Source organism: Myotis daubentonii, chromosome 10, assembly GCF_963259705.1.
Source record: "Myotis daubentonii chromosome 10, mMyoDau2.1, whole genome shotgun sequence".
Lineage (NCBI taxonomy): Eukaryota > Metazoa > Chordata > Mammalia > Chiroptera > Vespertilionidae > Myotis > Myotis daubentonii.
The window spans coordinates 30029320-30054750 of record NC_081849.1 but is presented as its reverse complement, the minus strand read 5'-3'; the positions used below and the strand labels follow the sequence as shown (position 1 = coordinate 30054750).

The following is a 25431-nucleotide window of genomic DNA, read 5'->3' as shown; positions in this document are numbered from 1 at the left end:
GGTGAGGCCAATGTGCAGTGATGGTGGAGGACCACTCAGCATCAAATAGACACGGATGTGGCCAGACCAATAGTTTCCAGCATTCATCTTGGGTCGTTTGGTTGATTAAACGTTTAAAGGCTCCAAGTTATTTTTCAGGGGTAGCTAGTCTAGAGTGAGTGATGAGAAGTAACCTGGGCTCTGGATTTCTCTTTTCTGCTGAGAACCAGAGAACCTGAAAACTCTTACTCTGATGGGGGAACAAACTTTGAGACCATGGTGCTTCAAGAAAATTTCCTTTACCCTTGGTGAGAAAGGCATAAATCAACTTATTTTTCTCGAGGTCCAAGCGAAAGAAAAATAAAAGCTAAATAGATTCAATCTTGCTGATTTGGATGTGTTAATATATGTACTCTAGACTAATTTTATTTTGAAAAAAATACTCTAAATGATAGAATAGATATCTATTTTTCTTCAAGCTGTTTGAAAACTCTTAATTGCTCAAGCAATGCATGTGTATATACTATATAAAATTTTAAGTTAAGAATTCTGTATTTCAGGCTTTCAGCACTCTGTAAAACATCTGCAATGTGGTAGTAATGTCTTGCTTTGTGAAAATGGCAATCTAATTAATTATTGACTCCACTAATTAAATCTCATTTTGCTGGTCTTCAACGAATGAACTGTGACTGGCCTCCTAAGAGAAGTTCTTTTCAAAGCTTATGTATCAAATATTAAGAGTAATCACAAGTTGAAGTAATCACAAAGTTGTGGTCTATAAAACTCCTAGAAAGAGAAAGACAGGGAAAGTAAATTTGGGGTCACTGTATTTCAACAAGTTGGAGGCACTTTTGTGAGAAGAAAAAAAATCAAGGCTCCAGGAGAGGGAAGACTTTTCTAAACTAATGGGTCTTTAAAGAAAGAAAGAATAATGACTGCTACTTTACTAACTTAAGGGTGAGTCTTATCTCTGCATTTTAAAACCCAGCCATCAGTGCTGATAGGATAGTTGGATCATAAAGTTCCATTATAGATGAGTAAGTTATGACCATTACTTAAAAGAAACATTACCCAGAACAAAGTAAACAGAGGAAAAAGAAAAACATGAAAAATAGCCTCCTTTTTTACATTTCCACATAGGTGATCTCCATACCAGGAGTTGAACTTGAACTTGGTTGGGCGGGAGACGGACCTGGTTGGGCGGGAGACTGGAGCCCCTCAGAGAATTTGGGATTCTTCCATTTTTACTGGGAGGGTTGGCAGGTATAACATGTGTTGTTATGTGAGTCCATGAGAGCCTCCAGGGTTCTAACTCCCTGCCTCTCCGTGTGGTGGGGAGTCAGTTGCTCACTCTGAAGCACTCGACTGATTTCTGTCTGTGGCTTACCCATGCACAGTGGCTTGGAAGTGTCAAAGCATGAGAAGCATGCAATCCAACAGCATGTGCTGCCGTCACCTTCTACATGGTTCTGCATGGGAAAGCTCGGGGGCTGTCTGCCCCGAGCTCAGGTCTTCCCTTCTCTCCTCACAGAACTCGCTGAAGGCTTCCAATCGTAAGAAGAAGAGAACGAGCTTTAAAAGAAAAGCCAGTAAAAGGGGAACTGAAGTAAGTGTTTCAGGACCATGGTCCAATGAAATCCATCCTCTTTCCATAGCCTGCTCAAGCTTGTTGTTTTGATATGCCTCCCACTCTTTTCTCCTTCACTGTACTCTAACATGTGGAATTCTTAGTATTTTAAAAAATATAACCTCTGCCACTTCACAGAGCGTCTGCACTTGTCCATGGAAGTGTTATCCTAAAGATGATAAAGAGCTAACACTTCCAGAATGCTTAGGGTATACAGAATAAAACCAAAAGCATGGCTCAATTCTCAGCAAATTATACCTTGAGAAACTTTCTTCTAAGCTTTACACAGAGTGTCCTATTAAGAGTAAACCCTATGAAACAAGTTGTACCTTGTGGGGTTTTTTCTGTTTGTTTTGTTTGGGTTTTTTTTTGCAAGGGTTGGGGTGGTGCTGGCGGTTTCTCACTCCAATTGCTTTGGGGCTGCCTGTCAAGTCATGGATGTGCATCTTAGTTGTGCTGTTTTCTTCCTTCAGCAGGAAAACAAAGGTCGTCCTTTTGTGATAAAACCTATCTCTTCTCCTCTCATGAAACCTTTGCTTGTGTTTGTGAACCCCAAGAGTGGAGGCAACCAGGTGAGTCATTGTTGATGAGTTTAACTTGGAAGCTGCAATGCTTTCTTGAAAACACAATTCCCAATACCGCAGCGGTTCTCAACCTGTGGGTCGCGACCCCTTTGGGGGGGTCCAATGACCCTTTCACAGGGGTCGCCTAAGACCATCAGAAAACACATATATAATTGCATATTGTTTTTGTGATTAATCACTATGCTTTAATTATGTTCAATTTGCAACAATGAAATTGGGGGTCACCACAACATGAGGAACTGTATTAAAGGGTCGCGGCATTAGGAAGGTTGAGCACCACTGGGGTAAAAGAACACCACCTAGGGCCCCTAGCATTAGAAGACAACCACTTTCTCAGGGACAAGGTTGGGGCATTAAACAAAGCTAATGTGGTTGGCTCCATGATTTTGGCCACCTGAGCACCACATGCCCACTATGTTTCATGATGGCAGCCATTGTGTAAAATGCACTCCGGAAATCATGTTCAGCGTTGTTTCTAGGGCATACACACGCTCACAGGTGTTCCCTGCCTTTGAGTCCAGTAAAGAGGGAGCCCGCTCTGTATAAATAATTAATGGCAGGGACTTCAGAGATGATCTGATGTTGCTTCCTATTTCACTAATTACGAAAGAGCTCAAGGAAGCTTAAGTGAATTTCCTAAGGACATCTTGTCTGTTAATGACATAAAAGGGGCAATGGGAAGAATAATTCAGACAACATTAATTACATGTGAGTTCTAAATTGAGTGGATCAGACTACAAGTGCTACAGGTTTTAGAGACAAGCAGTGACTTGGGAGTGATAAGGAAATGGTGTCATGGAAGCAGCTGAAACAAAAGATGGACATACTTAGTTAGGCAGAGGGGAGAGAGCTGTAACAGTGCCCTGCTCCTCTTTTTACTGTGGCAAATCCCTGTTTATCCTCTAAGGCTCAAGAGCACCTTTCTGATCCCCTTCTCAGACTTGACTGTGCTGTGCATTATGCCCCTGTAGCCCTGGGCACTCTGTCAGTTGCAACATAAGCATTCTCTGTAGGTTTATACATTGAAAGTACAGGCTTCATAATAAATACCAGGGGCTGTACCTTTGAACCTATGATTTCTAGTATATGGTATATACTAGTGAACAATAATTATACAAGAATAAACAATATTAATGGAAGAATGGATGTTGTGATAAAATGATTTGTTTTGAGGACTGTATGGTGAGTGGAGCATGCATATTATTAAAATGTGTTAGGTAGAGATTAGAATGAGCCAGGACCAGTGTCTTAAAACTTGGCTGAGGATTTTGGATGTGTACCAGGGAATAGTTTTTTTTTTTAATTTAAAATATTTTTTAAATTTGAACAAAAGAGTAATATGATGAAAGCATCTTTAAGGAATTAATTTGATCCATTGAGAATGTGTAAATCAGGAAGCTATTCACATAAACGTAAGCATAACTTGGAAAGATGGATTGGTGAGTGGATGGGTGGATGGATGGCTAATAGATGAATGCATGGATGGTTGGTGAGTGGGTGGGGGGACAGATGGACTAGTGGATGACATGTGGATGGACAGATGGATGAATGGAATCCATAAAGGGAAGTAAAGCATCAAGATTGTACAGCAGATCATCTAACAGTGGCTTTGTTATTGATGAGCATTCAGGAAAGGAAAGCATTATTGGGAAAGAGGTAGAGATGTGTTTGAGGAACTTGACGTTTCAGGGAGATATTAAAAAATATTTAAAGTGCCCCGTTATTAGAGACAAAAGACTTATGATGTCATTTAATGCATTTTGGCTTGTAAATGTATTACCTTAAGGATGTTACTTCTAGAATGGCTGGGATTCTCAGAAGTATGGCTAACCAAGTAAAAGTGAATATTACATAAATTTAAATATCTATATACTTTCTATTTAAAATAGAATTCTGTATTAAGCCTAAGAAATACAAAGAACCTTGTTTCTAAGCACAATGTGAAGTGTTGATAAAACTATGAATAACTCCAATCACTTATGTACAATTGGAATCATTCACACTGACCTCCAGCACAGTATGTTTGTGATTTCATCTTCAGTGAGGAAGGCACAGCTTGATCCCCTGACTGCAGTGAGTAGGGAAGAGTCCTGGTTGGAGATGAACTAACTCCTCTGTTAGGGCTAGTCTTTCCCTGAATTTCGGCTATAACACCCCCTTAACTTTGCTGATGAGGGTAGATTCAACTATCAATTGGGAATCAGAGGTTAGGTTCTCCACCCTACACAATACCCTAGGTAGCTTAAAAAAAAAAACACGAGTGATGTCTTACTAATTAAATTAGAAGCTGTGAGAGTAAGATTCCTTGACTGGTATAAACTCTCCTGTTTATTTTCTTGTGGAACCAATGTTGAGAGCCACGGACCCTCTTCTCAAGCTTGAATGTGCATATGAATCGCTTGGGGATCCGGTTAAAATGCAGACGCTGACTTGGAGTCAGCCGGTGGCCCTGAAATTCTGCTTTTCCAACCAGCTCCCAGGTGGTGCTGTTGCTGCTGCTAAGAGCACACTGACCAGCGAGGGCTCACAGCAGTCAATACAGAAATACGTGGTTGTTGTGGTTAAATCCTGATTCTTGCCTTTTAGCCATGACTTACTCTACTCATCTGCCTCTGCGTATAAAGCACTCCCCGCTCTTGCTCTTCTGTTCTTGAGGCTTAGGCTTCTAACTTAAAAAACAAACCAAAAACTGGCTTAGGCTTCTGTTCTTTATATAACTGGACTATATCGCCATCTTCTGGCAAGTAAAATACCCACAGCTTTTTTTCTTCCTGTAGTAAATTGTGTGGACAGAAAGTTTCTAACACTTTGTTGGAACTTAGTTAGATGACCACATATGGGGATTAAGCACTTCTATGTATTTTAAACAATTCTGTCTTTTAAACAGATGCTTCACAATAATTGTCAGTTTTTCTTTTTTTTTTTATAGCATTTTTGTGATTTTTTTGAGCCAAACTGATAATTGCCAAGACACAAAATCCTTACGGACTGAGAAAATGCTCCCTAATTTTCTGTTTTTCTAACACTTACGGTGGAGAAAATGCTGTATTTTTAAAAAGATTTAGAAGTTTTCAGCACTGTTGTTGTTGTTGTTGTTGGGATCTGCACTATCAGAGGGGACAGGCGGTGGAATCAGGGCCACAGTATCCACCCTGTGTGTGTCCTGTGCACAAGCGGTGGCAGAGGGAAGATAAAGTTTACTCCCGCACAGTCCCCTCCTCTGCATGGAAACCCAAGGGCTCCAGAAATGAACACTCTCTCTTACACTCATCTCTGCGTTAACTTCAAATCGGATTCTTTTTCTTGGGTGTCTCTGGGTCATTAACATCTTTCTACCTGAGTCGTATGGATCCTTCTGATACCTCTCGATGTTTCCTGCTTTTGCACCATCTCTCCCTCACGCTCTCATCTTCCAGTGATGTAGGTTGTAAGTTCAGGGTTAAGCAGGTGCTCTGACCACTAGGGTGATTCTAGCTAGTCAGTCCTGAGAGGTGAGGGGTCCAGACCCTGGTTTCCAAACGGTTCCATGTGAAATCCTCAGGTTAGGGTGTGGTATGGGTTGCCCCTCTAGATTGGAGCTCCCGGGAAACTTGTAGGAAGGGGTGTTCAGTCTTTGGGCAGGCTGATCCTGACCAAGTTCTCACCACCATCTGTGGACAAGCTTCCCCAGACCGAGCCACCCACAGACCAGGGCTGCCCCTTCTACATAAGTCAACCAAAGTGGGGAGAATGAGGAGACAAAAATATCAATAACTTCAAATATTTGAGCCCCAAACTGTTTTTAAATACTCAAACAACCTCAATGAAAATGGTACGTTCTGCAATGCTCAAGCTGGGGATAAATCAAGAATCATTATGCTTAGATAAAATTAGAGTCTCCTAAAGCTTAGGATAGGCTGGGAAGAGGGCAGAAGGGCAATCAGTCAATGACAGCACATGTCAGAATTCTGTCTCAGATCTTCTCGTCAAGCCAGCTAAACAGATGGAATTGAAACAACCAAACAATGAATCTGTGGAAAGCCCCTTTTTTCCCAAGTCACAATATTGGTGGGAATGTGAGGGCAGCTGTCTTAGTTAGTTCAGCCTGTGAAGCCAAGTACCACAGACTGGGTGGCTGATGAACAACCAACATTTATTTCTCACAGTTCTGGAGGCTGGGAAGTCCAAGATCAAAGCCCCAGCCAGTTTGGTGTCTGGTGAGAACTCACTTCCTGGTTGACAGACAGCGTCTTCCTACTGTGTCCTCATGTGGCATTTGGGAGGAAGGAGCTCTCTGGGGTCTCTCCTATAAGGGCACTAATCCCATTCTGATGGCCCCACCCTCATGACCTAAGCACCTCCCAAAGGCCTCACCTCCTAATACATCAGATTGAGCGGTAGGATTTCACCCTGTGAATTTTGGAGGAACACATTCAGTCCACAGCAGTGGCCAAGAAGACTCAAACCAAGTCATCTAGCCCCTTTGTTAGATCTAGAGCCCGGATGTCTAGCTCCTTAGTCTGTAGCCAGACAAATGTATCAAAATGTAAGTCCACCCCCCCCCCCCCCCCCCAATTAAAACATTTCAGTGACTCTTACCTTTTGTTAAAAAAAAGCCCAAGCTCCTTAGTGTACATGACCAAGTGTACAAGTCAGGCTGTTTTGTTTCCCGAGACCCCTGCCTCATGACTCAAAGACTGAATGGAGCATAGTTTTTCTATGGTGTGTCTTTATCCTAAGACTTCTTCCTCAACTCATCTTTCAAGACAAAGTCTAAGTATCATATGTAGGTAGCCTTCGCCTAATCCAGTGGTTCTCAACCTGTGGGTCGTGACCCCTTTGGGGGTCCAACGATCCTTTCACAGGGGTCGCCTAAGACCATCGAAAAACACATATATAATTACATATTGTTTTTGTGATTAATCGTTATGCTTTAATTATGTTCAATTTGTAACAATGAAATTGGGGGTCACCACAAAATGAGGAACTGTATTAAAGGGTCGCGGCATTAGGAAGGTTGAGAACCACTGGCCTAATCCTAAAATTGAGGCTTAGAGTATCTCTGGCCTCTCATACTGGTCAGTAGGCATCTCTACCATCACATTTACCATATTTTTTAAAAATATGTTTTTATTGATTTTTAGAGAGAGAAGAGAAATAATGTCCATTAGTTGCCTCCTGCATGCTCCCCGCGGGGGATTGAGGTATCGAACTGTGACCTCTTGGTTCCTGGGTCAATGCTTAACCGCTGAGCTACACCGGCCAGGTGCATTTTCCATCTTTAATGATAATATTGATCTCCTCCTGAGATCTTGGGTGTCCATGTGGGCACAGCACAGGAGCCAAATACGTTTTTATGAAGTAAATTAGGTATTTCTTTGGGGTGGTTTGAAGCCAGTTTCAAGTACTTATTTCTTAACCTCCTCCTCCCACTCCCTTTTATTTTCCTTGGGCCTTTCTTATTATGTGGACAGTTTTTTCCATGATCATGATAATAACTCTGAGATAAGATAACACCTGTGATAATAGCTCCGTGACAAGGCTCCCTGAGTAACATCCCAATGTTTCAGCCTACTTGAGAATGACAGTGTTTTCATGAAGATTGATGTGCTGTTTGAGCTGACCCATCCTTAACTGCTGCTCCATACTCCCAAGTCATTGTATTTTAATTTATGAATAACGTATAAAACTTCCTCTTGAGGCAAAGATCTTCTCTGTTTAGTCCATCTTTCTGTTTCCGCACATAAAACCGAACCCCGCACATAGTGGGTGAGTGGCTGAAACCTGTTAATTTCCCTTCAGAAACAATCTACCCATATTCTGGAAAGTCGTTTTCTCTTCTCCCACCCTGTTCCCCAACACCAGGAGCTGGAAAGAACATTTTTATCACTCCAGGGAAATACCCAATATCACAATATCTTAAAAAGTTCTATGGCCAGTGAGGTATTACATCTACAACTGTGTATGAGGACTCTCTCCAGAGTGTATTGGAATTAACTTGTAAGCTATTTTCTCATTTAGAGAAAACTAGACTCGCACAAAAGTTGCACATCTTTTGCATTTGGCATATTGAGACTTGTTAGTGAATGACAGTTGTGTGAATAACTTAGTATATTTAATACTGACAGTGAGAAAGCACTAAATTGATCTTTTCCTGGTGAATTAGTATTTGTCAAACCATTCCGTTCTATTGAATAAATTGCCTCTATTAAAGCCCGAAAGTAGGTTATCCTAGAGTTAATAGCAGAATTAATAGAACTGACTTAATGTCTGTTAGATCTTTTTACTACACACCCACCAGGACTGATTTAAAACAGTGCAATGCTTTCATTCAGACACATCATTTTTTTGCTGATGATGTTGTAGAAAGATTATTTTTGAAAGAAGAAATTATATAATGACTGAATGTAATGTAAGAAGGCTATGCAAGTTTTTCCAGCACAACTGCAGAGGGCATTATTCTAATGGGCTCTAATCTCAATGGCGCCTCCTAGAGGTGTGCAGTTCAAAATTTGTCAGCCTTAATACCCCTTCCTCAAAAGGATAAATGGAGACACTTAGGTGTTCCAACTAACACAAATTGAAAATGAGCAAAAACGAAATGGTATCACTCAGACTTTCTAGAGAAATTTTAGGTGAAGAAAATAACCTCTAAATGCTTTATTATTTTATTTCTTAGAAGTTATTAATTACCTAGTATTGTATGCATAGGAGAAGAAGCTGAAATTGAGACATGCACTCGACCATAGCCATAGGTGGAAAAGAGTAATTAACATCTACAACTCATATTGCTCTAGGAATCTAAAGCTGAAAAATTAATTTTCTAGCAAGTCATTAGGAAATTTTTTTGTAAATTGGTTTGTCATTAAAATGACTCTTAAACAGAAAAGTTCACTTGGGATAATCCTCAACGGACTTGATACCAAGGCGCAGTGTGGAAAGAAAAATACATAGTTGGCATTATGTATCTAAACCTATGTCTGAATTTTACACGAAGCAAACTATGTCCTTTAATGAAACTACAGGATTAGTTGTAATAATCAAGGGGAAAATGTTATTACTAAATTTATAGCAAGCACATGATGAAGCAGAACTTTTAAATTATAGGTTTGGATGGAATTGGGACAAAAGACCTGCATTGGCCTCTGTAACAACTGGTGTAAGAGTGTGATAATTATCAACTACACTCTAGCTCTCACAGCCTCAAGTGTATTTACTGAATAGATTAGCAGGGAGCAAAAAAGAAAGAGACTAACATTTACAACAGGCCTATTTTGTGCCACATACTGTGCAAGATACATAACTATTACTGATTCATTTAATTCTCATAATCACCCTAAAAAGTACACGTTGTTCTTCTACTTTATATGCTGAATTTCTGTAGGGTTATAAATGCTCATGCTCACCCACTTAGAACACCCAAGTTATTTTTTAACTCAAATATTGTGCTAGTTCTACCATACTAGGATAACCCCCAAATACAGCATAGTAGGTGTAAAACTTAGGGTTATTTTGAGAAAGAGCAACCACGATATTTAATGAAGGAACTATAATTGTAAGCAACAAACTCTGCCTACTGATCAAATATTATTTGCTGTGGTTGATAATGATCTAAGTAAGGCACCTTACCCATTTTGAAAGCTCTTTGGATGCTGCTTAATAAAAAGATTCCTCATTTCTTCTGTACTCAATTCACTTCAAGAAATTATCTTTAAAATGCCTTGTATTGGTCATGATGATCATTTCTATAAATGTCACATTTACACTTCAAACTTTCCCAAAATGTTCATGTGTGACAGAAATGTTTGGTTTGGACAAAGAGTTAGAGGCGTGGAAATTTAAAAATGTCAAATAAGCTTTGATACCACTAACTGGAGAAGGTATATATGTGTAGTCTAAGTAACGGGAAGCCTGTGATACTTTTGCTTCAGTTAAAATTTTTTTCAATAAAGTCATACTTAGCCGATACTGCCCATATTTCATATTATGCAAAGACAATAGCAATCTGCACATTAAAGTAAAAACTAATGTTAAATTACATAGCTGACTAATCTTCCCTGCGTGGATTTTCATACATTTAGTAATGATGGTAAAACTAATAGATAATATCTCTGGAGCACTTATTGCATGAGAAACACTGTAATGTGCTCCTCAAACAGCATGGCATTTTATCCTTGAAACAAGTCTGTGAACTAGGCATCCTTGTCTCCACATTAAAGAGGAGGGAGCTGAGCTTAACGAAATTAAGGAACTTGCCGGAGTTACACCGGGTAGGCTGATGTCTCATCTGGGCATTGGCCAAAGACCATGATTTTAACTATGGCTCTAATTTGTTTATAAGTAGGTATTGTTTTAGATAATGGGTTTTATTTTTTAAATAAGCAGCTAATATTTGGAAATTTCTTCCCACTATAGTCATTTTTTTTTTTCTTATAGGGAACCAAAGTCCTGCAGATGTTCATGTGGTACCTGAATCCACGGCAAGTCTTTGATCTTTCTCAGGAAGGGCCGAAAGATGCGTAAGTCTGGAAATACCCATCATGGTCCATACTATCTTAGGCAAGTGAGAAGGACTTCCTGCTCTGGCATCAAGCTTCGTTATTCGGTTGCCTTGTGAGACATTTTCTAACGGTCTCTCACCTACCTTCTCATCTGTACTGTCCTCCCCTTAAAACTCTATCTCATGTTCCCCCTCGCACTCTTCGCGGGGTTAATTCCCTTCAGAGCACATTTCACAGTTGTTATCTCAGTGAGCGTTTTTTATGTGTTTGCTGCGTGTGTATGCGCAACTGTAGATTATGAGCAAGCCTGGGAATGGAGAGGCTCCATCACTTTTCTGTTTATGCATGAGCAACTTTGGACGTGTACATTAATGGGAATGTCAGTGCGTCCCTGTGGGCAGGGGCCATATTTGTTTATGAATACATTCATATACATTTGAATTAGATCATTCCATCTCGGAGAGATTGATTCATTGATTATACCTGTGGATTTCACATCAGAGTCGGGGGAGACATTTTAATTTCTGCTCAATCCCTTTTCTGAGCTTCTCAGAAATTTTACGCACTGTTTTTTGTTAGAAGTGTTGAAAATCAAGTCTAGATGTAGGTGACGTGTATCTTATTTCTTCCCGTTGGCGGAGGGAAAGAGTGGGGACATTGTGCTGCTTTCTGATTCCCTTTTTAAATCCATCTAGTAAGACAGAATGGGTTTCATCTGATAAAGCTTACAACTTAAGAGATACTAATTCTTTTTAAGTGAGAAAGTAACTACCAGCGGCAAACCTCAGCTTCTGACACCAGCGACCTGATAGGGACCTACTATCTGTAATGAAGTTTGTTTTCCTTTGCTTTTGACGCTGTGTATGGTTATGATGCCAGATTAAATTTACAGCAGCTTCACGGTGTGTTGTGATATTTTGTTTTTTATAATACAGCTATAAAATATATTTTGTTCTCTAAAAACACATCAGCTTAATTTTTAGAGAAATAATATTCCTTTAGGAAAAGGGTACATTACGTATATTTAAGCATGGAGAAGAACGTTAAATATGAAAATTTCTGCTTACATTCTCTTAATCTATGAACATTTTTGCCACTAGAGGGCACTATGAGACTTCTCTATGTTTTTCTGTATTTGGATTTGCAAATCTGGTAACCTGGCTTTTGCCCTTTTAGATGTTTACTTAAGATTTCACCACTTTAGACTTTAGGTGGACACTTCATAGATCAGGATAAAGAACATGGAAAGACAGGAAGTAGTTCCAGGAACAAATAGTATTTGATTTAAATAGCTGATACTTTCTGGAACGGAGCCATTAACAGCTTCACTTAGGCAAACATTTTAGCAGGCAGGGTGGTAACACTGCATTTTCTTAAGAGCCAACATGAAAAACAAAATGATCTAATTTTAAGCAGGCCAATTTAAACTAAAGAAAAATCAGTAAATCTCCCCTCTTTAAACTGAGGTGTATAAACGGGGTCTGACTGTGAGTGAGGTGAGAGGTAGATGTATCTGTGGGTGCGACAGTAATGCTAGTGGGGTACCCTCCCCCGCCTCTCTGAACAGGTTTCCTAGGATTAAGAGTGGGAAGGTTAGGTTTGAAAATAAATAGATCCAATAAAATATAAGGAGGAGATATAGAAGGCCTTTTGATTGCCAATTAATGATGGTTTTCTTTGAGAAAGGAGAGGGGAGATGATGGGAAAAGAATAAACCGAAAGGAAGTCAAACCAATGAGGAAAATAATGAGCTGACACATTAGTAGGAATTATGGGGTAAGAATCTCTAGGACATCCTGAAATCCCCTTCCAGTGCTGGCTATTTAAAAACGATGCTTGCTGCCAGCCTCTGACCCAGTTGCTGGGAGTCAGTCCTCCTGTGATTACTTGGTAACTAGTTTTGATGATCTTATTATAGTCATGATTACACATTTTCTACAGGGGATACCCTTCATTTTTGCCATGTGTTTTCTCTCTGCTATGGCAAGTGATGTGCTCTTCTGTTAACTTTTTCTTCTATTTCCTCTGCAGGCTTGAGTTGTATAGGAAAGTACCAAATCTGCGAATTCTGGCCTGTGGTGGGGATGGAACGGTAGGTCCTCAAAATAGAATCCAGTTCTCGCCCTTATTTCTTTCATCTTTCTTTGGTTTTCCTTATGACAGTTCTCTTAAATTCATTCCCACCTCACAGTCTTTCCAACCCCTTGAAACATGTGTCTCCCTCATGTGAATTGTGGTCCATAAGATTAGAAGGGACTCTGTTATTAGTCTCATGGATTCAAACGGGATTTTTCTAAATTGTTTCACTTCCTCAACTCTACTATATCCTTCTCTGTTCCATGAGGTAAGGATGTGGTCAGATCATCAGAATGAAGATTATAGATGATGAAATTCTTTTAAAAATATAAACTGATCTATTTCAGTCTGTTCTTAATATTTGGTAACAATGGTTAAGGAGAACTAGGTGTACACAATTGGTTTATTGTGATTTTTTCCCAGTGGAAATAAAACTTAGAATATTGACTAACATTGGTTTGCCTTAAAGATTATCTGTTTTTTCCATTTGTAGTCATTTTTTAAGAAGAGGTGGAATTGGGCTGAAGTTTAATGTGATGGTTATATTGTCCTCTGTTTTTGTGTCTCATCTATTTCTCCATTTGCCCTCTATTTATGCTGATATATTTAGCAAAGGCTAGAAATGGAGATTCATGACATGTAGGTTCTGCTGCCCAGTGTCTTTTCTTCTGTATTTGGGGTCTGCTCTCATAGAACCCAGGCTTTTATTATGCACTATGTATGGCTCTTCTCTAATTTCTCTAATTAGAATATTCTCAAAGTAGCGATGAAATCTTCTAATTTTATCTCTCATAGCACATGAGCACTTAATGCAACATTGCATTTGCATTAAATACTAATAAGTGAAATTGGGGAAAAAGAAGTGATTCCACTGGTCCCTTAAGATACTTTGTGAGAGGAAAGTGTGTGTGTGTGTGTGTGTGTGTGTGTGTGTGTGAAAATAGTGTTTACCAGTCTTTCAAGATTTGAAATACACATTATTATCTTATAAAATTTATTATTAAGTCTTACAGCAAAAAATTCCAAACCTATTTCACTTTAAAAAATATATATATTTTATTGATTTTTTACAGAGAGGAAGGGAGAGGGATAGAGAGTTAGAAACATCAATGAGAGAGAAACATTGATCAGCTGCCTCCTGCACACCCCCTACTGGGGATGTGCCTGCAACCAAGGTACATGCCCTTAACTGGAATTGAACCTGAGACCCTTGGGTCTGCAGGCCGACGCTCTATCCACTGAGCCAAACCAGTCAGGGCAATTTCACTTTGTTTAACCCAGTGTTTTCCAAAATTATTTGACCGTGGAATTTTTTTCTCCCACAATACAAATTAAATTTCAATCAATTGTAGTGTTTTAGGGAGATGTATTTAGAAATATGATCGTGTGGAATTTTTCCAACTATCTTTAGTAAGACTTTTATCCAAACAAATCCTCTGTGGAGAAAAAGGTATTATTAATTAAATTAATATATAATAACAAATCAGGGATTGGGCCTAAACTGGCAGTCGGACATCCCCCGAGGGGTCCCGGATTGCGAGAAGGTACAGGCCAGGCTGAAGGACCCCCCGCAAACCTCCACACCCCATACATGAATTTTGTGCACCAGGCCTCTAGTCTTTAATAAAAGGATAAACTCGGTTGTGACCTTTTACTGCAGTTGTCTTCCTTATTTTAGCGTCTGTTTGCCTTCCTATATGCTTCAAGCATCCCACTCACATCTTTTCTCCTCTAAATCTCAGTGACAGCAGCATACAAGCTGAGGATATGCCTGTTGTTCTGGATTCATAGTTTTTCCTCTTTCTTAAATGACTCTGACCTCAGATCCACTTCAGCTACCTATTCCATCTTCATATCTTGGGCTTCCCCATTGACTGGATGCTCCACCTCTCAAACTTCCCCATCACCCACTGAATCTCCCACCCCCACCCCATGCTACTTTCTTCTTCCTTTCCTCTACTCAGCAGGCATGTGTAGGAGGCAGTGCTCCAGGTTATATGGCATTGAGGTATTCTCTGAAATTAGGTAAGTATTATAAAGTCTAAAGGACAAAGAGAGAAGATAGCCAAGTTCAGACACTTGTGAAATACCTATAATTATGGAGTCGGAGCCAAAATTTGAAAGGAAAATGAGAAGATAGAAGTAGAAGGTAGTCTTTTCTGTCAAGAAAACAAGCCAAAACAGGAGTTTCAAGAAAGAGGGTGTGGTTTTATCTTTAAGGAGAGACCGGAGAGTGATCATTGAACTTAGAGACTAGGAAGTAATTTGGTGGTTTTCAAGAAAAGAGTTTCAATAGAGTGTCTGGGACAAAACCCAAAATGGTGAGTGGGACTTGGTACATTACTAATGAATCCTCGCAACCAGATCCAGTTACAGCATTGAATATCTATGAATACAGTATGGTGTCATTAGTATCCTTCTTGACTTGTAGACTATTCGGTTCTCCTACTTTTCTTATCTTACCTTTTCTAGCATTTCTTCTTTAAATGTACCATAATTAACAGATATTCCGCAAGGTTTAAATATAACTTTTATGTTAGGGACCTTATTTATGTTCCTAACTTCAGTTTTCACATCCTTCCATGTAACTCACAAATGCATTGGACATTTACACTTGAGTCCCTTGCAACAGGCATTCCGAAAATAAAAGCAGTATATCTATTCTAGAGTTGATGCATACTTTTGAACTAAGTATTTTTGTCAATAATGACCCCTGTACTCCAGTCTCAGAATCAAAATTTTGCTTATTTGGTAACTTATATAAGACCCAGCAGGATCCCTTTCATTTTACCTTGTTAAAGTAAGTTTTTGGTGAACAAGATATGGGGTTTATGACATATTTATCAATGTATGTGATTGGTATTTTTAATTTTTATCAGTTTAGAACATGAAACTTTAAATTTTTACTAGGGACAGAGTTTATATTAAAAACTGGTGGGTGCGTGAATAAAACCTCTTGGCTTTAGGCAAGTGAAGTATAATTCTTGAGAGCATCAATTTTATATTTGCCGTAAGGTATTTAACCTTGAGTTGACATACCGATCACTATAGCTGTCAGAATTCTGTCAGTATAGTGACAAGGTTCAAGGAGGGGTCAGAAATGGAATATTTTTGACTGATTACAATGAGGAATATTACCCACTAACCATATTAGTTTAAGTGTAAAAAGTATTACTTAATATTAGACATCTTGCATGAATTTGGGAAAAAGTTCTTAGGCTCCAATATTAGTTTAGTTTTATGTTATTAACAAATGCAAGGAGGCAGAGTGGTGGGTCTCACAATGTTTCACTTGGAGGTGGAAGAGGAGGTTCTGCTACTATTTCTGTGACCTTGAGCAGGTTTCTGAACTTATTTTGAGACATTCTAAATCTTCAAAAGGATACATTTGGGTCTCCAAGGTTCTTTACAGCTGTAGTATTGTAATAGCAGCGATCATTGCTGATCAAGAGAACTATAATGCAAGCCACGTATTAAATATTAAGTTTTCTAGAAGGGACTTAAAAAGGGTAAACAAGAAGCAGGTGAAATTAGTTCTATAATACCGTTTGTTTAACCTAATATATCCAACATATTATCATCTCAGAATGTAATCAATATGAAAATCATTAATGAGCTACTTTATGTTCAGTTTGCTCTGTCTTTGGAGTCTGGCCTGTATTTTATAATTATAATGCCTCCAGTTTGGATTAGCCGCATTCTAGTGCTCAATCAGTGGCTGCAGTTTAGCCTCTTCGTACCTGGTTTGCATACCCTGAGGTTGTCACATAGCTGAGAGCAGCAAAGGAGCTGGTCCCATCTTTGATCTCTAAGCTGAGCGAAAACTCAGCTGACTCAAGAATGACCTCCAGCCTTCATGTGTATAAACTAGAAATAGTATTATTTCTGCGGTCATGTGGTAAATTCGTGTTCTCTCCTTTCATGGGCCACATTGCCACCCATCCAGCTCTCCTTGGCTGTCACCGGCCTAAATATGGAGGGGTACATGAACCTAGACGCTGAGGCACATGCACCCTCCTCTTCTGCTGGCTCCTTAGTGAGGCATAGTCCCTAGCTATCTGGCTCTGACCTTCATGAGCTGAGCTGGGTCAGCAGGTCCATCTGTAACTATGTTCATGTCTTTCCAAAAGCCTGGAATTAAATTGACTTTAGCCACCCATTTCATGCTTGTTTCTTGTTCAGTTGGCTTCTCTAGATATGAGGATACATTGTCAACAGCAGGCATCCCCCTGCCCTGACTTACAGCCCCAGCAGGGAAGAAAGTATCGTATTCTCCTTTAATGGACAGGGACTAGCAGAGCGTGCCAAGCCCCTCTGCTCCCCCAGCCTCAGCCTCATGCATATGTAATGGGATATAGCCCATCCTCTCTCAGGAGGAAGCACATGGTACACCTCAGGCGTAGTCATTGTGAACAAGTGAGTTTTCTATTTCAAAGAGCTCATACCTCAGCCCTGATCTTGATTTCTTCAGGGCTGATTTTAACCATTTCCTTTAACACATGGTGACTTTTTAAACTCTTCAGTGCAAATATAAATTAAAACATCAAAGGGAAGAAGCATAGTGTACATGTTAGTAAGGGACACCCAGTTGTTAAATGCTGTTTCAATGATCTTTCAGAGTTCAGAAATGTTGCCTGTCTTCTCTGATTTCCCAATATGCGTATCCTCCATTTTCCTGCCTGTGATATAAGAAAATGCGATGTATGCATGTGCAAAGACTTCAATTCACTGTCCTCTCCACCCTTGAGCCACCTCTGATGCTAGCATATTGCAGAATGAAAACAGTGCTCCAAGTGCCCTAGGGGAGCATCCAGTGACAGCTAATGCTGAGCATGGGCAGCAGGTGGCAGCACAGGCCGGCTGCTGCTGCAGTGGCCCGTTGGGCTGCTCAGGGACAAAGCCCATAGGCGTAGCTGCTATTCTAGATCCTTCAGTCTCACTTTTCCTGACACAAAGGAAGGAAAGAACTCTGCAAACTGGAACATAATTTCACCTGATCTGGATAATTTCCTTCAGTCGTGGTGGGAAACATGCCAAGTGCTATGTATCACAATTAACTGAATCATTGAATTGAAGGGGTGCTAGAAACGCTGGTGGAGACGTCTTGGGGACATGTGAAGGCCCAGCAAACACAGCCCCTGCCCAGGAATCTTCTGTCTGGACCTCTAACAGGAGCAGATTTACTGGTTACTGGGAAGGGAGAGCTTCCAATAGACAGCCTTGAACCATGAGATCCTTTAGCACCTTTCTGTTGCACGAAGTTACAGGACACGTATTCCAAAGTCATTTGCAAATTGTTTGTATTTAATGTGCTGTGCATGCATCCCCTAACTTTCTCCTCGAAGTATTAGTATTCTTCCCGTCACTTAGAATTGTTCTTTGCAGGCTCATTTGCAGGTTCTTCCCTTTCTCTGCATCACTTCCTGTCTCTATCTAGTAGTGTGAATGGTTTCAGGACTCTGAGGCTACTTTTCATCCTGAGGACATGTCAGGGTGTTTTGGGTGTCAGTGAGCTGGCGGGAACTTGGGCTCACTATTACACAGAGACTTTATTCCTCCAGCCCCAACAGCTTTCTATGGGCTATGGCCTCAGGTCGTGGTTCTACCCATTCTTATCCCAACCTCTTATTTCCAAGAGGGAGCCTGGTTTCTACACAGGCTCCTGCCAGCAGGGGGTGCACCTCATCATCAGACAGAAGCCAAACTCCTGGCTTCCTCTTGCTTGCACCTTTGCGTTTTCTTTGTTTCTGGCCCTGGAAGAGGTTTTTGTTGTTGTTTGTTTTGTTTTGTTTTTTCATTGTTGTGTCTAGAGTGAAATGGGATGTTGAAAGTGTGAAGTCATAGCATGCTCTTTACTGAGAAAGGAGAGACAAATTTCAACTAAACATAAGAAAAAAGTTTCTAACTTAAATCTACCCCAAAGACACTGACTGACTTGTGAGTGCAAACCATAGAGGGGGACTAAGAGATCATCTCTCAGAGAAGTTTTAAAGAGCCTGCCTTCTTTTCCCTTCTCTGAATATCCCATTGAACTAGATTCCCACTAAGTTCCCTTGCATTTCTTCTGAGAGTCTGGTTCTACCCAGGACTGTTGGGTCTGCAGTCAGCGATCCCTGATTATGGGGATTTCTGAGTTTCACATCCTTTTTAATGCCCTTTAAGTCCCCTTTATGTAGTTAATTGGAGATACCTCCTTTTACTGGGTTTTGTTCATGCTTTTCGTTGCACAGGAACAATATGTATCAGTCACCAGTCATATTTTAGCACCTGGCATTTTCCTCCCCTTTTACTTCAATATTCAATAGCAAGCCTTGTCCGTATTGCCTGTAAAATATAGAAGTGCTGTGCTGGGACCTAAGGAGTTGTCTAGGAGCAAATTGCCTATCTTGGGGAATGGAGGGACTCTTCACACTTGTGTGGATCTGAATTTCTAGTTCCCCAAACTGGGTATGCCTTTCTGAAAGGTTAACACAACTTCAGACTTCATGATAGACAGGCATTTTTTACATCAGGGGTCCTCAAACTTTTTAAACAGGGGGCCAGTTCACTGTCCCTCAGACCGTTGGAGGGCCGGACTATAGTTTAAAAAAAAAAAAAACTATGAACAAACTCCTATGCACACTGCACATATCTTATTTTGAAGTAAAAAACCAAAACGGGAACAAATACAATATTTGTATTTGCATGTGGCCCGCGGGCCGTAGTTTGAGGACCCGTTTTACATCCTGGGAAGTAATCATTGCGGAGGAGAAGGGGTTTTAGATGGAAGTCAGGAGACCTGATAGGACTCCGACGGCCACTTCTCATTATTTAGTCTTCAGCTAATTACATGACCTCTCTGCACCTCTGTTAATAAATCTGCAAATTAACTGAATTTGAATAAGCGACTTCTAAGTTTCTTCAGTGCTCCAAAGATTCCAATAGTGCATGCACTGTCTACAGGACGGCCAGGCCATATCCAGAACCAGGTTTAGTTCTTTATTTCAAGGTTCCCTGCACCAGAAAGGCTAAGAGGTTGGTCTTTGGCGTTTGGCAAGCCTAATTTTGATTGCCAGCTACCACATAAATGATGTGGTATGAAGTAGGACACTGGACTTTCCAAATCTCAGTTTCCTTATCTACAAAGTGGAGATGAAAATTACATCTATCTCAGGGACTCCTTTTGAAGTTTAATGAGACAGTTCACTGGAGAACTTTGCTCAGGGACCGGCCCATGGAAAGCTCACTGTTTTTGTTCATCATGAACTCTGAGAGCAGGCCTGCTACCTAATCTATCTTAGCCCAGCTCATTTATCTTTCATTTCAGTTGCTTAGTTCTGCACTTTATATGTAGTAGTGTGCAATAAATGTATTATTAAAGTACCATTTTTAAAAAATATTTAAAATATATGACTCATATAAATATAGAATGAATATACATAAAAATGTATTTATAGTGTCATATACAAATGATGTATTATAGAATTGTTCGCATGAAACCTACATATTTTATTAACCAATGTCACCCCAATAAATTTAATTTAAAAGGTATTTAGTGCCTTAATGATGGCACCAACAAGATGATAAAGCTGTTGTTGTTGGGTTTTTCTTTTTGTTTTTTTGAGAAATAGAAGAAAGGGATTATGTGGCTTACACCAAAATAATTTTCTAAATTTGAGTCAAAGTTGGTTTATGTAATCTTCTCAACATTTGTCTCGCTGTAGGACAGAAATCTTCAAGTTAACCTGTACTTACATAGTTCTTAGATAGGCCTGTTAAATACTACTCTAGTATGACATTGTGAGACATTCAAGTTTGCTTTTGCTCTTTTCAAATTTAGGGTAATTTTCCTAAATAGCTGTAATAAGACTAAATCTGAGAAAAAGATTAAACAGGAATATGATTCTAGTACATAAGTATCTATTTTCTGCCTAAACTTATAATAAATACTAAGTCCAGCTCTAATTATGTTTCCATAATGTTTCATTTAGGGGGATACAAGGATATTTAGAAAAACAGTAATTTCTAAGATGGTACTATGGAGATTAACCATTTAACTGGTGCTTACATACACCATGCACCATGTTAAGGGCTTTATATATATTTCTCTCTGCAAACAATCTTGTGAGGTAGGTCTTATTAACGCCATTTTGAAAATCTGATAAATGTGTCTCAGTGATGTCAGATAATTTAATAAAGATGACACGGCCCATATGAGCCAGAATTGAAATTCATTCTGACTCTAAGTCCTGTATTCCCTCCAGTGGCCTATGCTATATACCTCCCTAAATTTTAAACTCTTCTAGATTTTAAAATAGATCTCTAGTTAAACATACAGACAAATGGGTGTAGCTTTGCTTATACGTCAGAGCATGTACAAAATGGTCCTTTTCCCTGTAAGAGACTTGCCACCTTGAATCTGCCAGGGATAAGTGGTCTTTCTGTTCCCTGGCTGCTGGATTAAAACATATGTTTTAGCCCTAGCTGGTTTGGCTTGGTGAATAGAGTGTCGGCTTGAGGACTGAAGGGTTTCAGGTTTGATTGCAACAAGGGCAAATGCCGGGTTGCAGGCTTGATCCCCAGTAGGGGGCGTGTGGGAGGAAGCCAATCAATGATTCTCTCTCATTGTTGATGTTTCTCTCTCTCTCTCTCTCTCTCTCTCTCTCTCTCTCTCTCTCTCTCTCACCCTCCCTCTCTCCCCCTCTCCCTTCCTCTCTGAAATCAATAAAAATATGTTTTTAAAAAACTACCAAAAAACATATACTTTAAAGAAAACTAAGACCATTTGATTTTGCTCTTTAAAGCCACTCCGCTCAGGTGGTCTTCCTTGTAACTTACCTGTCTTTCTTATCCCTCTTCTGGCCCCCAATGTGTCCCTAGGTGGGCTGGATCCTTTCTATTCTGGATGAACTGCAGCTGAGCCCTCAGCCTCCGGTTGGAGTCCTTCCTCTGGGGACTGGGAACGACCTGGCTCGGACTCTCAACTGGGGAGGGGTAAGAACTCTCTTGGGGGCGGCCCCTGGCGTCCAGCTGCAGGCTCCCCCAACCCACAGATGTTCTGATGGAAGGGGAATAAGTTAGAGCTGAGAACCAAGGCACCCACCAGCCACGATTTTATCCAGTAACTTATAAGCAGCTAGAAAAGAAGGGAACATTTAGGATTAAAAACGGGGTTAGTACACAGGCCTGGGCTTTTTGAGCTCAACACTAAGACAGTGGGTGGGTTGTCCTCAAGTCTTCATGTAAAAGAACCACAGACTTGAATTGATCCTGACCCTCAGCTTTGGCCAGGATAGCAACTCTGACTCAGATTTACAATGCTTACTTTGGGAAAGCTACGGCTTTTTTTGAGCATGTGGTTTCTCCGGTCAGTGTCATGGCTTTGACTCTATAGGTAACAGACTGTCCTTTGCACTGTGGAGCCAATTTCAGACAAGTTCAGTGGAGGCAGTTTCCCTGTCACCAACCAGCCATTTCATTACTTTTTTTTTTTTTTTTACAGTTCTAAGTCAGTAAGAAGGCACAATATGCTAACATATGCAGCCTACCAGCTTTTTATCTGTTCATATGAGACCATTGCCTGGGCTGGGTTCCATGAAAATCATCTTCAGATACTAGAAGATATTAATCTGGCTTTTGGGAGAATTAACTTCCCTTAGGAGATAATTATCTTCAGATACTAATTTGACTTTGGGTGAATGAATTAACCTCCCATAGGTCTTTTTTTTAGTATAAATAATAAATACAGGATAGGGCAAAAATAGGATTATAGTTGTGGGTACTCCAAACATAGTTTATTCTTATATTATTCTTTATTAATTATTTTCCATAGGAATAACTGTAAACCTACTTTTGCCCCGCCCTGTATTTACATGAAGCAACTGGTATATTATCAATGTTAACTCCTCTCATCCAATCAGTGACTTGACAGTCCTTAATAATCATGCTGTCAGTAATGTATGCTCAAGGAGTAAGAGTTCCCAAGCAGGGCCATTCCTCCGTCAGACTTGCCTTAGGTCATGGAAGGGATGGTGTCCTGCTACAAGGTTAGGGAGAGGTAAGTAAAATGGGGTGTTAATAGAAGAAATTGTCTATCAGAGGGCGCTTTGTTTCTTTTATCCTCTCCTCCCAACCCCGAACACACTTCTGTGCATTTCACAAATCCCTTTAGTAGGAGGCCTGGGGGGTCCTCCTTTTACTCTGATGAAAGCAGCCATCATCCAGCATAGCCCCTAAACCTACCAGCAACTATTGGTTCTCAGTGTAAGCACAAATTATTCCTCAGCTCTAACCAGCTAGAGTTAGCATTTCTGTGCACATTACCTGTGACTATTGTGTTAAGTTCTAAGTACCTGGGAAAAAAGAATTTACTCTCTCCCAGCCTTGCTAATTACAAAACAAACAGAGAACTGTAGCAGAGGGCTCTTTCTTGCATGAGATACCTTTGGCTGTACTGTTCACTACTCCAGATGCCAATGGATGTGTTCGTTGGTTCCTTAGGGCTACACTGATGAACCTGTTTCCAAAATCCTCTGTCAAGTAGAAGATGGGACAATTGTACAGCTAGATCGCTGGAACCTCCATGTGGAAAGAAACCCAGACTTGCCTCCAGAAGAGCTTGAAGATGGCGTGTGTAAGGTTAGAGAGTTCTTTCTTCGGCAGAAAGGCACTCGGGAGCATCTGTCATGGGAAATACATTTGTGGCTGGAGATTCATGTGCTGATTTCTTCCTATGAGATAAAAGGATAGTGTTAGAGTTTATGGCTACAGGGCTGTGCGTCCAACATTACCCACTGATTCTACCCCAGGGGTTTCTAAAGACCTAGGTTTCTACCTGCTTCCAGGGCTCAGGGAGCTGTTCTCTGTCCTCAACTTCCACACCAGGAACACATGGATCCATGTTCTAATTTTTCAAGTTCATTGCAAACTCTTAACCTAAGAGAAAATTTTATATATATATATATATATATATATATATATATATATATATATATATATATATATATATATATATATTCTGAAGCATTAGGAATATGATCTTTCAAAACAAAGATAGCCTTCTGAGATTTCTGGCTTGATATCAAATGTTCCCAGTGTTTAGGAAGTATTAACTAAGCCGATTTCATTATTTGCGTGGGACTTGAAGGTGCCTACATAAATGCTTTGATTTAGTGCTTTTCCTTCAGTGATTGAGCTTTTTATTTCAATCCAAGACAAACCAAGGGGCACAGTTGTAACTACTCTAGTGTGGAGCTTCAGTAGAAGATTTGGTTCTAAGATCTGGCCTCAATTTCAGATAAATTTGGTAGATAGCCAAGTAGCCACTTCCTCCTTATTACTTCCTACTTCTTTTCTGTGATAGTGTTTTCAAACTTTTGTATGCATAAGATTCTCCAGGTGTGCTTGTTAAAAATACAGATTAAAATACAGATATACTAGCCCAGTCCCAGAGAGTTTCATTAACTAAATGCAGGGTTAAGGCCGAGGTATTTGTACTTTAACCAGCATTACTGCTATATTGGATTATGCCATTGATTGAGACCAAGATTTCATGGAAGTTTCAGCCTTAAAATAGATTGAACCAGAGAGCATTTTAGACCAAACTAACATCCACTTAATTCATTCAAACATGTTTTGCCTTGGTCTTTATTTTTTTTTTCCACCTAAACCATGATTTAGAAATTATAAGGTTTTTGGTAGATATCACGATTGCTCAGTTGATACTGAGTTCATCATGTCACAATGTTGTTTAAATAGCACTTATTGCCTTGGAATATGATGTCTTTCTACTGTATTAGAATACAGAAATTGGGTAGAAAAGAGCCAAAGTAAAAAGAAATGTACCATATGAAAATGTTAGGCCCTTTCCCCACTAAAGTTAGAATGGTTAGGCCCTCAGTAGAAGTCTATATTTAAATCTCTTCCCAACAGCTCAAGTAATGGAAAGACTTCTTGGTGCAGCCAGGAAACATTAATCCAGATAATTAAAAGGCTATGAAAATGGATTTTTTGAAGAGACATGTAGGAAATTGGGGTAATTTTTTCCTGGAAAATATGAATAAGAATTTAATAACAGACTAAATTGGGATATTATTTATCGGATGGTGGCCAGATGTTCCCCTGAGTTATCAGCGAATGTTAAGACATGGGTTAGACTTGTAGCCAAGAAAACATAAATGGTAGAAACGAACATATCTGTGTTCTTGGCAGGATCACCAACCCTTGCTGTCATTATAGGGATGGTATTTTGTTTAAGTATAGGAACTGGACATTCTCAAATGTGAAGCCAGGAAAATGAGACATGATTTTGGCATTGTTCTGTGTGTTTAGTTTCTCTCCCTGTTCTCCAGTTAGTTATAACCATTTCTAGGGGCTGTTTTGACCTCTGAATCATTATAAGCTCTGGCTCTGGGCCTTCTATGAGGGGTTCATTCTTTATTTATATTAGAGACCCAGGGAACCCATTTTCTTTCTTTCTGTATTAATATATCTCTCTCATTCTCATTTCATTTTCTATTCTTGGCACAAGGTTTATTTCATTTTTCTCTTATTGGGACAAGGTTCTCACTCTCATCAAACAGAAAATCAAGGGGGACATGAAACACTGTAATAAGCTTACTTTTGGGAATTTGAGGGTTAAACATGTATTTCTAGTGCATTTCTCTCTGATCATTACCTGGAAATATTATCTAAACTGAGGAAAATT

General features: G+C 39.8%; 1 protein-coding gene across 2 annotated transcripts in view; it reads left to right on the top strand.

Annotated features, from left to right (window-relative positions):
* DGKI (diacylglycerol kinase iota) overlaps positions 1-25431 on the top strand; it is a 396707-nt gene that overhangs the window by 208572 nt on the left and 162704 nt on the right. For both annotated transcript variants that reach the window (XM_059711894.1, XM_059711895.1), the window contains exons 9-14: positions 1511-1585; positions 2080-2178; positions 10606-10688; positions 12702-12762; positions 21606-21719; positions 23226-23363. In XM_059711894.1, the coding sequence (XP_059567877.1) occupies positions 1511-1585; positions 2080-2178; positions 10606-10688; positions 12702-12762; positions 21606-21719; positions 23226-23363 (570 nt within the window). The remainder of the gene's footprint in view (positions 1-1510; positions 1586-2079; positions 2179-10605; positions 10689-12701; positions 12763-21605; positions 21720-23225; positions 23364-25431) is intronic.